The sequence below is a fragment of the Marmota flaviventris genome, chromosome 1 (assembly GCF_047511675.1).
Source record: "Marmota flaviventris isolate mMarFla1 chromosome 1, mMarFla1.hap1, whole genome shotgun sequence".
NCBI classification, from domain to species: Eukaryota; Metazoa; Chordata; class Mammalia; order Rodentia; family Sciuridae; genus Marmota; species Marmota flaviventris.
This window is the reverse complement of record NC_092498.1, coordinates 22,584,561-22,599,852: the sequence shown is the minus strand read 5'-3', so window position 1 is coordinate 22,599,852 and position 15,292 is coordinate 22,584,561. Positions and strand designations below refer to the sequence as shown.

General features: G+C 36.0%; 1 protein-coding gene across 2 annotated transcripts in view; it reads left to right on the top strand.

Moving 5' to 3' along the window:
* Positions 1-15,292, top strand: part of Mkln1 (muskelin 1) — a 327,824-nt gene that overhangs the window by 299,378 nt on the left and 13,154 nt on the right. For both annotated transcript variants that reach the window (XM_071611871.1, XM_027950127.3), the window contains 3 exons: positions 2,911-3,025; positions 5,650-5,789; positions 11,718-11,820. In XM_071611871.1, coding sequence (XP_071467972.1) covers positions 2,911-3,025; positions 5,650-5,789; positions 11,718-11,820 — 358 coding nt within the window. The remainder of the gene's footprint in view (positions 1-2,910; positions 3,026-5,649; positions 5,790-11,717; positions 11,821-15,292) is intronic.

The following is a 15,292-nucleotide window of genomic DNA, read 5'->3' as shown; positions in this document are numbered from 1 at the left end:
TTGAGTGAATGGAATTCTGTGTTGTGCAGTTAGTAGATAGTTCCTGGTCAGGGAGTCAGGAGAATTATATTTAGTCTGCTACAAAATAGATGTATGAACTTGAGAACAATGCTTTTTTTTTTTTTTTTTTTAGTTGACACATTATATGTAAATGGTGTATAATTTTTCATTCTTCTGGTTGTACATGATGTGGAATCACATTGGCTGTGTAGTCATATATATACATAGGGTAATAATATCTAATTCATTTTACTGTTCTTCCTAGCCCCAGGCCCCCTCCCCTCCCTTCGCTCCCCCTACCTAATCCATAGTAAACCTATTCTTTCCTAGCTCCCCCAACACCTTATTGTGAATTAGCATCCACGTATCAGAGAAAACATTTAGCCTTTGGTTTGGGGGGGATTGGCTTATTTTGCTTAGCATGATATTCTTCAGCTCTATCCATTTACCAGCAAATGCCATAATTTCATTCTTCTTTAAGGCTGAGTAATATTACATTGTGTATATATACCACATTTTCTTTATCCATTCATCTGTTGAAGGACTCCTAGGTTGGTTCCATAGTTTAGCTATTGTGAGTTAAGCTGCTATAAACATTGATGTGGCTACATCACTGTAGTATGCTGATTTTAAGTCTTTGGGGTATAAACCGAGGAGTTGGATAGCTGGGTCTGAGGAATCTCCATATCACTTTTCATAATGGTCACACCAATTTGCAGTCCCACCAGCAATGTATGAGTGAACCTTTTTCCCCACATCCTTGCCAACATTATTGTTGCTTGTATTCTTGATGATTGCCATTCTGACTGGAGTGAGATGAAATCTTAGAGTAGTTTTGATTTGCATTTCCCTAATTGCTAGAGATGTTGAACATTTTTTCACAAATGTGTTGTTTGATTGTATTTCTTCTTCTGTGAAGTATCTGTAAAGTTCCTTAGCCGATTTATTGATTGGGTTATTTGGGGAGTTTTTTTGGCATTAACTTTTTTGAGTTCTTTATATATCCTAGAGATTTATGCTCTATCAGAGGTGTATGTGGTAAAGATTTTCTCCCATGCTGTAGGCTCTCTCTTCACGTTATTGTTTCCTTTGCTGAGAAGAAGCTTTTTAGTTTGAACCCATCCCATTTATTTTTTATTTTTTAAATATGTATTTTTTAGTTGTAGATGGACACAGTGCCTTTATTTTATTTATTTATTCTTATGTGGTGCTGAGGATCAAACTCAGTGCCTTATACATGCTAGGCAAGTGTTCTACCACTAAGCCACAACCTCAGCCCCCGTCCCATTTATTGATTCTTGATTTTACTTCTTGTGCTTTAAGAGTCTTGTTAAGGAAGTCAAATCCTAGGCCGATGTGGTGAAGATTTGGGCCTACTTTTTTTTCTATTAGGCACAGGATCTCTATTCTAGTGCCTAAGTCTTTGATCCACTTTGAGTTTTGTGCAGGATGAGAGATAGGGGTTTAATTTTATTTTGTTACATCCATTTTGTGGATTTCCCAGTACCATTTGTTGAATATGCTATCTTTTTCCCAGTGAAAGTTTTTGGCGACTTTGTCTAGTATGAGACAGCTATATTTATGTGGATTTGTCTCTGTGTCTTCTATATTGTACCATTGGTTTATGTGTCTGTTTTGGTGCAAATACCATGCCATTTTTGTTACTATGGCTCTGAAATATAGTTTAAGGTCTGGTATTTTGATGCCTTCTGCTTTACTCTTCTTGCTAAGGATTGCTTTGGCTATTCTGGGTTTTTTATTTTTCCAAATGAATTTCATGATTGCTTTTTCTTTCTTTTTTCTTTTTTTTTAGTTGTACATGACACAATACCATTATTTATTTATTTGTTTGTTTATTTATGTTGTGCTAAGGATTGAACCCAGTGCCTCACATGTTCTAGGCAAGTGCTCTACCACTGAGCCACAACTCCAGTCCGCTTTTTCTATTTCTATGAAGAGTGTTGTTGGGATTTTAATATAAATTGCATTAAATCTGTATAACGCTTTTGGTAGTATGGCGATTTTGACAATATTAATTCTGCCTATCTAGGAGCATGGGAGGTCTTTCCATCTTCTAAAGTCTTCTTCAATTTCTTTCTTTAGTGTTCTGTAATTTTCATTGTAGAGGTTTTTCACCTTTTTTGTTAGATTGATTCCCAAGTTTTTTTTTTTTTTTTTTTTTTTCCGAGGCTATCAAATATGGGGTAGTTTTTCTAATTTCTCTTTCAGTAGATTCATCACTGAGAGAACAATGCTTTTTAAAATGTCCCCAGGTCTTAGTTTTTATAAACTGTAAAAGTTTGACTAGAGTAGATTGAGGACATTATTACTTAGCATTTCCAGAGAGGACCCTTTGTCACAGAGCATCTCACAAAACTGGTTCTGCACAGTTTGTTTGGGAAATATTGACCCAGAGGATCCAGCTGTCACATTCTGTGGTGGCACCAGAAATGAATATTCTACAGAACAGGAACACTTCAAAGAACTTCCTCCATTTGGTAATGGATAATAGTACTCAGAAACTAAGAAATTTATTGTTTTCTAAATAGGATGTTTATTTATAATCAGAATGAAAGCAGTGTACTGTGAGTCTTTTTATTGTGAATAATAAACAGGGTTGCCTCCCTTTCAACTCTCAGTTTGAGCCTTTATATGTACTGTTTGTGTTTCACAGCATGAGATAGGTTATTTTAGAGTGAGCTATTTGATGGCCATTAAAAGAATTTCAGAACTCAGTTCTAACAAATGCATATTGTTTTATGAGAGTTATCAGAACTTTAAGCTTTGATGAGAACAAATATATAATTGGATTTTTTTGTTGGTAATTGGCAATTAATTTGCTTGCTATATTTGTATTAACATTGCTGCAAATTTTCCAGAGTAGAATGCCTTAAAAGCAATGTCTTGCAGGTCTTGCGTCTATAAGAATGATCAAGCTGCAAAAGACAATCCAAGTAAAAGTCTGCAGGAAGAAGAACCATGTCCAAGATTTGCCCACCAGCTTGTTTATGATGAGTTACACAAGGTGTGTTCACTACTTTGACCTGTAAATATTTTGTGGCCTAATCTGAAAAAAACTCCAAATATATCTCTTTCTGATTTTTTAAGTGTATTTGAATAAAACATTATGATCTATAGCAAATAGTAGTATGTGTATTAGATATTCAGTATCAGTTCTCTCTAAAATTCTTTAAGAGAATAATTATTTTTTTCATAGGCTATAATTCTTGGCACTTCTCTTTTGAAAACTGTTATTGGCTGCTTCTACTCTTGTATAGCATATATAAAGTCCTGGGTCTAATCCTTAGCTCCACACACACACACAAAGTACAGTTTTGAGTATTTGGGTACCTTTGCCAATGATACGAAAAGGAGGAGATAGATTTGTAACTTCCTGGTTTTAGAGACTTTCCATTGTGTAAAGACGCCATTTTATCTAAATTTTTCTGTATGAATGACCTCTCTTCCACCATCCTTTTGAAAATCATCGTGCATTCTGAAGTTTGAATGTAACTAAGTATTTAAAGTGGTTTCTTTAACTATTTCTGCCTTTAATTAAGCAGGTAGTTTAGTGATTAGACACAGATTATATGGAAATTTACTGACAGAGCCCTGTTCTTTCTGTTAAAGCTATAGGTGATTAAAAGTCTGGGCTATATTGAGACCCCTAGGTGAAAGATACATGAGATGAATAAAAGTCTCTTAGAGTCTTCCAATTTAGAAGGTTAAATGAATTTCACATGTGGAACAGAAATAATATCTGTGGTATAATACTGATACTGCCAGTTATCGGTGATGAGTTCTGCTCCCTCACATGTTGAAGTTTGAACAGTAGAGAATCATGTCGAAGCAAGCATTTAAAGCAGGGTTTACTTTAAAAGGGGTAATATAGACTTCTCCCTGGAGGAAGAAGGGGGCCATAGCTGGTATCCTGGTATACCAAGAAGCAATGTGTTCTACCTCTTTATGTCTTTCTTCCCCTTACCTTTTTCCTTCCTGCATACCTGTGACTAGCCCAGGATATGCTCAGTGGGATGGCCAAAAGGTGGGAAACAGGTGGGCTGAAAGGGGAAGGGCAGAATGGAGCAGCCCTGGACACATTAATTAACAACTTTATAGCTCCCTGTAGGTACCTGGGACAGTTCCTCAGCAATAGATTGGAGCAGAGTAGAATGCCTTAAAAGCAATGTCTTGCAGGTCTGGTATTGTGATGCCTTCTGCTTTACTGGGCTAAGGATTGTTTTGGCTATTCTGGGTTTTTTATTTTTCCAAATGAATTTCATGATTGCTTTTTCTTTTTTTTAGTTGTACATGACACAATACCTTTATTTATTTATTAGTTTGTTTATTTATGTTGTGCTAAGGATTGTGCTAAGGTTCTTGATCAGGGTGGAGGAAGGGCTCTGAAGGAATTAACATTTCAGTCCCTCAGGGAGCAGTCCCCAACTTCCTGTACTCACTCAAATTGGCTTCCTTGATCTGACCTGACTCAATTTATCTATCTGTATTGACTTCCTGTCTAGTTTTGGCTTTAATACCATTGACTGTAGTGTTTTAAAATTTCAGGAAATGCTTTAAAACTTTTGACAGAATAACATTAAAATTCTAATATAAGCCAGGCACAGTGGTGCACGCCTGTAATTCCAGTGGCTCAGAAGGCCGAGACAGGAGGATCACAGATTCAAAGCCAACCTAAGTTGTTGAGGCTAGCCTCATTCTCCTGCCTCAGCAATGGTGAGGTGCTAAGCAAATCAGTGAGACCCTATGTCTAAATAAAATACAAAATAGGACTGGAGATGTGGCTCAGTGGTTGAGTGCCCCTGAGTTCAATACCTAGTAAGAGGTGGGGGGGGGGGGAGGGAAAGGGGGAAGGGGGAGGGGGTGGGGAGGTTGGGGGTTAGGGGGCAAGGGGGGTGAGGGGGCGGGAGGGTTGGGGGGGGAGATTGGGTGGGTAGGGGGCGGGAAGGGTTGGGGGGGATGCGGGCCACAAAGCATCTAATATAATAGTGAAATCATTATTGCTTTCCTTTTACATTTCTTTTTTGGTATTAATTAAATAATTTTAAAACTATTTTACAAATTATATGTTCCATTTAATATTTGGTATTTAGGTTAAAGCAAAATAAGATAACATTTTTATAAGGTTTTTAGATTCAGTGATTCAATTCAACATGTATGTCAGTTTTTAAAAAAAATATTATTTGCTGTTTTGATCAATACTTGATTAACTTGATAATGCCTATTATTTGTTGTCTTCCACAAATTTATCTTGGATTAAATTCTTCCCCTAAGTATTTGTTTCTTTCTTTTCTATCGTTGCTTTTGTTTTATGTCTTCTGCTATCATTATAATTGTGGTAATACAACTTATTTCAGTATGAAGTGTAGTTTAGGAAAGTAGCCATAGTGCTTTATAGCTCAGTGGTAGAGTATGCATGAGACCTAGGTTCAATTCCTAGTTATTAAAAAAAAAAAAAAAAAAAAGGTTGGGGGACATTGGGGGTAGAAGAGGAGGGGAGGGGAGTCTTTGGTAAAAATTATATTTGTAGTATTACATATTACTACCCAAATGAAAACATTATACCAGGGCTTCTATAGTTTCTTGAAATATATGAATTTTTAAAAATTTGGTTTGTTGTGTTTACCATAGGTTCATTATTTATTTGGCGGAAATCCAGGAAAATCTTGCTCTCCAAAGATGAGACTTGATGACTTCTGGTCACTGAAATTGTGTAGACCTTCAAAAGATTACTTATTGAGGCATTGCAAGTATCTCATAAGAAAACACAGGTATGAAAATAATTTACTGAAAACTTTAACATTATTGGCTATTGTTGGTAGCTAGCTCTGGAGATCTGACTTTGTTTTTGCAACTCTAACAAGAAAAGAGTGTAGCCACATGTGGTGGTGCACACTAGTAATCCTAGTGATTTGGGAGGCTGAGGCAGGAGAATGAGGCTAGCCTCAACAACTTAGCAAGCCCCTGTCTCAAAATAAGAAAGAAAGAGGGATGGGGATGTAGCTCAGTGGTAGCATGCTCCTGGGTTGAATACTCAGTACACCTGTCCCACCAAAAAAAGAAAGAAAGAAAATAGCATAAATACTGTGAAGATCATATTGTTTTGTAGATGCTTATTTTTTGTTTTTCTCTCAAAGGCAAAGTGCTAAGATTTTTAATACAGAGAAAGTGAAATTCTGTGAATATTAAAATAATAGAAAAAAATTTTTGTGAAGGTTGTGTGCCTACTTTGGAATAACTCAAGCCCTAACTACTACAAATCAGATCAGCTTTAGAGTATTGATATATGCCTGACTTGTTCTTAACTCTTCATAGTGAATGTGGTGGTATATTAGATTATATATCTTTATGGTTTGATTTTTCACAATATAACTTTAAAATATGGTTATAGTTTTCTTTACCAATTAAGTTTTGTTTTGGTTTTAATTGTCACTTTATTTTCCCTTTTAAAAATATTTTGGGGGCTAGGTACAGTGGCATATGCCTGTATACCCAGTGATTCGGTGGTTGAGGCAGCCTCAGCAACTTATGGAGGCCCCAAGCAACTTAGTAAGACCCTGTCTCAAAATTAACATTAAAAAGGGCTGGAGATGTGGCTCAGTGGTGGAGTATTTGCCAAGATTGCATGAAGCCCTGGGTTTGATTCTCAGCACCACAAAATAATAATGGTATTCATAATAATGCTTTCATTAGACAGGTAAAATGGCAGTTTATGGTGCAAACATCATTGCATCATTGTTAGTGACTTTTCCTAATTAAGACATAAAGTGAGCCAGATGCAGTGGCTCATGCCTATAATCCCAGTGCTAGGGCAGCTGAAGCAGGAGGATTACAGATTCAAGACTAGCCTCATCAACTTGATGAGACCCTAAACAACATAGTGAGACCCTGTCTCAAAATAAAAAATAAAAGGGGCTGGGGATGTGACTCAGGATTTAAGTGCCCCTGAGTTTAATCACCAGTACACCCCCACCCCATAAAAAGGAAAAATAAAGTCAAAGTGAGGAGTGAAAATGGATAAAGATTTTTTTTAATGAATCATTTAAATATATGATGAAAGATTAACAAATATTGTGAGTGTGAGAATAATTCATGAAATAAAGAAATTGAAATTAAAAGATAGGAAGTTTGTGATTGGAAACATTAGTCTTGGAAATCAGCTACTATGGGAAAAGAAATGTGTTACCTTATCTCAGAACTTAAACAAAAAAACCTTTAAAGGAGAATTTAAGAATATATAAAGAACTTATCCATTCATATAAACTGTTTTCAACTAAAGTTAATAATAGTAACATAAAAATATGAAGCATAGTATTCTTTTCTGTTTATGATTGCTTTTTGCCTTTATTCTGATAGCTAGTGTCTAAATGGAAAAAGGACTAGGTCTTGATGGATAGACCTGGTATTCATTTTAAGTCTTCTGTCTTGACCTCTCTGGAGATCACTTCGCTCATTTGTAGAATGGCAAAAGCAACCACATAAATGTCTTTATAAAAACGATTGATAAAACTATTTGTTTATTTAAAAAATATTCATCTAACTGTGTGTACTAGATGTTGTCCTAGGCTCTATGGATTTATCAGTGAAGAATAAAAAGAAAAGTTCCTGCCTTCAAAAGGAGATTAATAATAATTATATAATAAGTACTATGAAAAAAAAATAAAACTGGTTAAGAGCTATTGTTACAGGTGAAAGAGCTGGAGGGTTGTTTTTTTTGTTTGTCTGTTTTGTTTTTTTGTACTAGGGATTGAACCCAGAGGTGTTTTACCCACTGAGCTACATCCCCAGCCCATTTTATGTTTTATTTTGAGGCAGGGTCTTGCCAAGTTGTTGAGTCTGGCCTCAAACTTTCAATTCTTTTGCCTCAGTCACCCAGCTTACTGGGATTACAGAAATGTGCCACTATACCTGGCTTGGAGATGCAATTTTAAATAAAATTATTAGGGTAGACCTTACAGCCAAAAAAAAAAAAAAATGACTTTTTGTTTATTTGCTTCTACCTAGAGACCTAATGGATATGAGGGAATGTATTATGTAGATATTTAGGGGGAGATGTTCCAGAAAGGCAAGGCTCTGAGGTTAAAAAATATGCCTGGATTATTTGAGGAGTATAAGAAGGGTAGTGTGGTAGAAGTGAAATGAGTGAGGTGATTAGGTGAGATGAGGTCAAAGAGATACAAAAAGGGAAGGACCTTTGGCGCCTTCTCAGCATTTGAACAGTGAGGCCCAAGGAGAATGTTTAGGAGACTAGAACAGTTCTAACTACCAGGAGCTGCAGTAGTCACATTTTTTTTGTACTTTTTTCTGCTGCTTTGTCTGCTTCTGCTATTTAACTGACTGCTCCTAACTTTGTTCCCTTGGCTTCAGGACCTGGAGAGAGAGGGTTAGATCCAACATTTCATGACTTCTATTTATTGCCCTCTCTATTTGCCTTTTACATGTCCTTATATATCTCACCTTTGATTCTTGGAAAGAATTCCTAGGAGAGAGTGGCCCTTTTGGGAAGACTTCTGCCAAGCCACTTTATAAACGGTTGATCAAGCTTGAGACTGTTGACAGGCTCATGTGCCAAAGGTCTGGTTTAATCTGTTGTAAATAAAATGTAAAATGACCTCTGCCTAAGGGACTCTCATTGAGGACCAACAGCCTGGCTGTCCCTGTCAGGGTATTACCTCGTACATGAGAGTTGTGATATTTTCCTAGTTTTTGTCCCCTATCTAATGTACAGATAGCTTGCAACTAAGATTGCCATCAGCCTGAATACCTCTGGGAAAGGCCATTTTCTTTACCCAAAGCAAATTATATGAATTTTCTTTGTCTATAATATTTAGAACAGTGTGACAATTTATTAGACATAAAATACATAATTAAAGCATGTGCAATTATACTTTACTAAAAGGACATTATCTTATTTAAATAGACCCTAATAGTTGTGTTCTCCCCACCCTTCATGGTATACAAGATTAAACCCAGGAGTGCTCTACCACTGAGCTACATCCGCAGCCCTTTTATTTTTTATTTTGAGACAGGGTTTCCCTAAGTTGTCCAGGCTGGTCTCAAACTTGCAGTCTGGGCTGGGGTTGTAGCTCAGTGATAGAGCACTTGTGTAGCATGTGTAAGCCACTGGGTTTGATCCTCAGCACCACATAAAAATAAATAAATAAAATAAAGGTATTGTGTTCATCTACAACTAAAATATTAAAACAAGAACTTGCAATCTACATACTGGAATTGCAGGTATGTCCCATTGTACCCCGCTACATTTTTTTTTTTTAAGAGAATGTTTCTGTTTCCTGGAATGCCCAAAGCCCTGGGGTTAAATCCCTAGTGTGTGTGTGTGTGTGTCTGTCTCTCTTTCACTCACTCACACACACACACACACACACACACACACCCCAAACAAGCAAAAACAGAGCAAGAGAACTCTTTTCCTTTTCAGTTTTGGAATCTACCTGTATTTTATTCTGTTTTTCTGCTCCTTACTAGCTCTTATCTTTGCCAGATTCATTTTAGAGGTCTCAGGTTCTTATTTATTTGTTTAAACTGTTGAGCTGGATGTGGTGGCACACGCTCGAATTCCCAGCAGTTTAAGAAGCTGAGACAGGAGAATCACAAGTTCAAAGCCAGCCTCAGCAACAACTAGACGCTAAAGCAACTCAGTGAGACCCTGTCTCTAAATTAAATACAAAATAGGACTGGGGATGTGGCTCAGTGGTCAAGTGCCCCAGCTTCAGTCCCTAGTACCAAAAAAAAGCAACAAAAAAACCTGTTGAAAAATGTTTCACCATCATAGAGTTATTTTGATATAGCTTAAAAATGATAACAGAGCAGGTAATAAAAATTGAATAGGCATATTTTCTAACAAATTTAAAGGTTGGTGCAGTTGTTCTGTTACTTTCTGTTACTCTTAATCAATGACTGAAACATGGAAACATTCTTGTTAAAAATATTGAATGTTAAAAAATATATTGTTTTTTCTCAGCAAAAGAAACAATAAGAGAGGTAAATAGAGAGCCTACATCCTGGGAACAAATCTTTACTCCTCACACTTCAGATAGAGCCCTAATATCCAGAGTATACAAAGAACTCAAAAAATTAGACAATAAGAGAACAAACAACCCAATCAACAAATGGGCCAAGGACCTGAACAGACACTTCTCAGAGGAGGACATACAATCAATCAACAAGTACATGAAAAAATGCTCACCATCTCTAGCAGTCAGAGAAATGCAAATCAAAACCACCCTAAGATACCATCTCACTCCAGTTAGATTGGCAGCCATTATGAAGTCAGACAACAACAAGTGCTGGCGAGGATGCGGGGAAAAGGGTACACTTGTACACTGCTGGTGGGACTGCAAATTGGTGCAGCCAATTTGGAAAGCAGTATGGAGATTTCTTGGAAAGCTGGGAATGGAGCCACCATTTGACCCAGCTATTCCCCTTCTCGGTCTATTCCCTAAAGACCTAAAAAGAGCATGCTACAGGGACACTGCTACATCGATGTTCATAGCAGCACAGTTCACAATAGCAAGACTGTGGAACCAACCTAGATGCCCTTCAATAGATGAATGGATAAAAAAAATGTGGCATTTATACACAATGGAGTATTACTCTGCATTAAAAAATGACAAAATCGTAGAATTTACAGGGAAATGGATGGCATTAGAGCAGATTATGCTAAGTGAAGCTAGCCAATCCCTAAAAAACAAATGCCAAATGTCTTCTTTGATATAAGGAGAGTAACTAAGAACAGAGTAGGGACGAAGAGCAGGAGAAGAAGATTAACATTAAACAGGGATGAGAGGTGGGAGGGAAAGGGAGAGAGAAGGGAAATTGCATGGAAATGGAAGGTCCCTCAGAGTTATACAAAAGTACATACAAGAGGAAGTGAGGGGAAAGGGAAAAATAATACAAGGGGGACAAATGAATGTCAGTAGAGGGGGCAGAGAGAGAAGAGGGGAGGGGAGGGGAGGGGAGGGGGGATAGTAGAGGATAGGAAAGGCAGCAGAACACAACAGACACTAGTATGGCAATATGTAAATCAATGGATGTGTAACTGATGTAATTCTGCAATCTGTATATGGGGTAAAAATGGGAGTTCATAACCCACTTGAATCAAAGTGTGAAATATGATATATCAAGAACTATGTAATGTTTTGAACAGCCAACAATAAAAAATTTAAAAAAAAAAATATATATATATATAGAATGTTAAGATACTCATTAAAAGAGACCATATTCATTTCAGTTTCCAATGTATTTATTAAATACCTCCATGGGAAAATTTATTGTACAAATCTAAGCAAGTAGATTTTATAAGCACTTGTTTTTGATGAAAGCATTGAACTCTTTTGGAGTTCTGTTATCCAAAATATTTGACATAGAGACTGTTTTGTAGTGGACTTAATTCTCAGTTATAGTTTTAAGGCAAGGGTAGGATGTACTCTCTAGGTAGGATGTATTCTGTAGCATCGCAACTGCTTGTGGCCACCTGGCATTTCCATTGTGTCTCTATGTGCTCTACATCTACACTATTTGCGTGTTAGTATTCTTACCCAGGAATCCCAGACTCAAGTTTTGTAGATACTAAGACTAACTCATCTTGTACACAATGTATTTCATTCTGGGTCTTAAAAGACATTTCTTGTGTTATCTTATGACTCAAAATAATTATTATTCTGATTTATATTTTCTAGGTTTGAAGAAAAGGCTCAAATGGATCCCCTTAGTGCTCTAAAATATTTACAAAATGATCTTTATATAACTGTGGATCATTCAGATCCAGAAGAGACAAAAGAGGTAAGGAAAGGTGATAATGACCTACAGGAATTGAGTATGTTTTAAAATGTCTTTCTAACTTGAGTGTTGAAAATGAAAACTTGACACTAAGCTTAAAAATGATAACAGAGCAGGTAAATTAAAAATTGAACAGGCATATTTTCGTTTGATAAAATTCAGGTGACACAGGAAACCCATTCGAATTCTCACATATAAAGTTTTAACTTAGACATTAGTTTTGTTTTTCAGGAAGAAAACAAAGTTTTACTTTTTCCATAATCCCATGATTCTTTTGCTTAAGGATTATGTAATAGTTCAGTGCCAACTTTTCTACTGATATTTAAGATCGCTCAAGAGTAAAGAAAACTTAGGTTTATGGGAGTAAGCGTCCTTGCTGTCTTAATGTTTATTATATGAATGTTGTAGCAGTATAGCTTGACTGTAGGTTACTACATTCAACAGTAGTTCCTAAGCCTGAGAAACAATAGCTGACCATGATTATTGAAGTTTTTGTTACATGGGATAAAGCAACTGTTTCAAAAGATTTCACATTCTTAAGGGCATATTTGCCCATCCACTGAGTGAGTGTGCCTACAATGGACTTGCATGGTTTTATATTTTATAGTCTTTTTTCCCACTAACTGCTGAGATTCCTTTTGTCATTTTTTTTTCTCTTGCCAGCCATCTTGCAGCATCTGAACTATATTCCATTTTGCTTTTCTGCTCATAGAATTGGTACTAATGATATGTAGTTCTCTTCTTTACATCCATTTCCCTTTTAGCTGTTGCTTTGCTTTGACTTTGTAAAAACAATATCAAGCAGTGTTTTTCTCTCCTCAGCATCAGTACAAGTGGTTTCAGATTTAATGTCAAATCCCTTTCAGGCACCAGGTTCATTGTACTTTTAAATCAGTAGAGCCAGCCATGTCCTCAGCACCAAAATGAAGACAGATTCTTTCATAGTATCCTGCTGTGAAAATAAGTCCTGTTGCTCTTACTCAGTATTGGTTATTACCCCAGGGTAGGTAGAGACTCAGCAGAACACACTTTAGAACCCTGTGTGGGGACAGTTAATTTTATTGAAAGAGGGGAAATTATTTAGTTTTGCTCAGAAGCAGAATATGTTTGGTATAATCCATTTTGACTTACAACTCTACATAGTTGCAGAGAGAACATTAATGTTAATTTTGTTGGATCATGCATTTAAGAGTTGTAAATAGATATCCTTGTGATCTGTCCATATTCTATATAAAATGGCTATAACTGGGCAGTCATTTTCCTCTTATTTTTAAAACCAAAACAAAGTATTTCAAAGTAAATAATTTCAGCTGTGTGAGCTGTAAGTAGGCCAAAGAAAACAGTTTGTTCTTAGCTAAGTTAATAGGCAAAAATCAGGACAGAGAGGAATTTCAAGTTCACATAGACCCATTTATTAATTTTGGTAGCTAATTTCTATTTTTTTTTTTCTTTTTCAAATAGTAACAACTTCTCTTTTATATGCTATATATTTCCATTTTATTTCCTAAAAAACTTAAGCCAGAGTTGTTTGGTCCTGTTATAAGTTAATAAAATGACATTCTGTGTGCTGGGGTTGTGACTCAGCAGTAGAGTGCTCGCCTAGCACATGCAAATTTCTGGGTTCCATCCTCTGCACCACATATAAATAAATAAATAAAAATAAAGGTGTTGTGTCCATCTACAACTAAAAAATAAATAAATAAAATAAAATGGCATTCTGTGTGTTAGTATCAGTTACCTCAGAAAATTTTACAAAACAGTACTCCTACCCAAATTCTCCTCTGGCTGCATATCTAACAAAAAACAGAAAACACACTTGATATTGGGGATTATTGGTCTGAAAGGCGATTATTTTGTTTAAGAATGCGTGAACAGATATAACTTTCAAAACTTCTTATATTCCAGTAATCTATTTTGGGGAAGGAAATCCCCAGTGACAGAGTATTTATTATATTTGCAGTACTTTTCAGTAAGACACCTAAACTTTCACTTTTCATTGTAGGAGATCATTCCCCTCGTTGGGAAAGGCCTATTTCTCATTTTCTGTAGTAGCTTGCTTTTGTTCTATTTGTATGTTTTACAAATTTTTCATTATTTAAATGACTTTCAGAAACCAAAAGGTTTTTTGGATTTTGTACACATGGTTGTCAATATGATTATCATCATTGTGCCAATTATTAGGATGAGGACAGTAAACTACCAGCTATATACCAGAACATGGTTCTTTGTTTCCTCTAGTCTCCACAACATGTTTTCAGAATTGGTGATAAAATTCAGTAATTTTATAAACTGATTTTTTTTAAAAAGTATTTTTTTTCTAGAAAAGACTTGAAAAATGCGTACCAAATTCAAGTCTACCATTTTCAGAGGGTACTTATATAGTAGAGAAGGAATGAAAAAAAGTAGTTTTCAGCCAGTATAGCATGTTCTGAATTAATTATATATATTAATTAATTATATAGTGCCTGCGCTGTTTCCACAGTACATTCATTTAATAGTTTGATTTCCTACAATGTGCCAGGCATTCTAGGCTTAGGAGATACATCAGCAAACAAAACAAGATCCCTGCCCAGAAGGCTCTTATGTTCCTTTGGGAGAGACAATAAACAGTAAGCATATTAAATTAGCAAGGTATATAGCATGATAGAATTTGATAAGCATTACAGGAAAATTAAAAAAAAGCTACAGGAAGGATAAAAGGGATCAGAAGTACCAGAGGTAAGAATTGGGCAATTCTAATAAGGTGATCATAATAGACCTCCATTAGAAATAAGACTTGCACAAATACTTGAAGGATTGAGGAAATGAGCTAGGCAGATAATTTGGTAAAGACAGTATCTAGCAAAGCAGGGGTTAGAACAAAGATCCTAGGGTGGAAACACTCTGGCATGATTTAGAAGAGTGGCATGCAATCCATGGTGACTGGACTAGAGAAGAAGAGTGAGAACAGTCAGAGATGAGGTCACAGAGTAAGAGCAAGGACTGGGAAAACAGATGGTGAATGCCTTCTGAAGCCTTTTTAGGACTTTGGCTTTTAGCGTGATTGAAGAAGTCCGTTCAGGCTATTGTGTAGAAGAATGATGTGATCTACACTCTGTTTTAATTAGATCACTGTGACTACTATATTGAGAACAGACTAAAGGGGGAAAAGTATGTTGGCAGAAAGACTCACAAAGAAGATTTTAGAAATCTAAGCAAGAAATTGTTCAAGTTCAGATCAAAATAGTAGAAATAGAGAGAATAGTAGCAATAGAGAGATAAGCAAAATCGACCAAATTTTCAGTATATTTAAATGTAGAACCAACAAGTTTTTATGGTGAATTGAATGTAACATTCAAATAAATAACTCCAAAGTTTTTTACCTAAAAAACTGGAAGGATGAAGTTAACTTTCAGTTGAAATGAGAAGGTTCTGAGGGGAGTTGTTTGTGGTGGTAGGTGGGGACTTCTTACTGGAAATCAGAAAGTTGATTTTG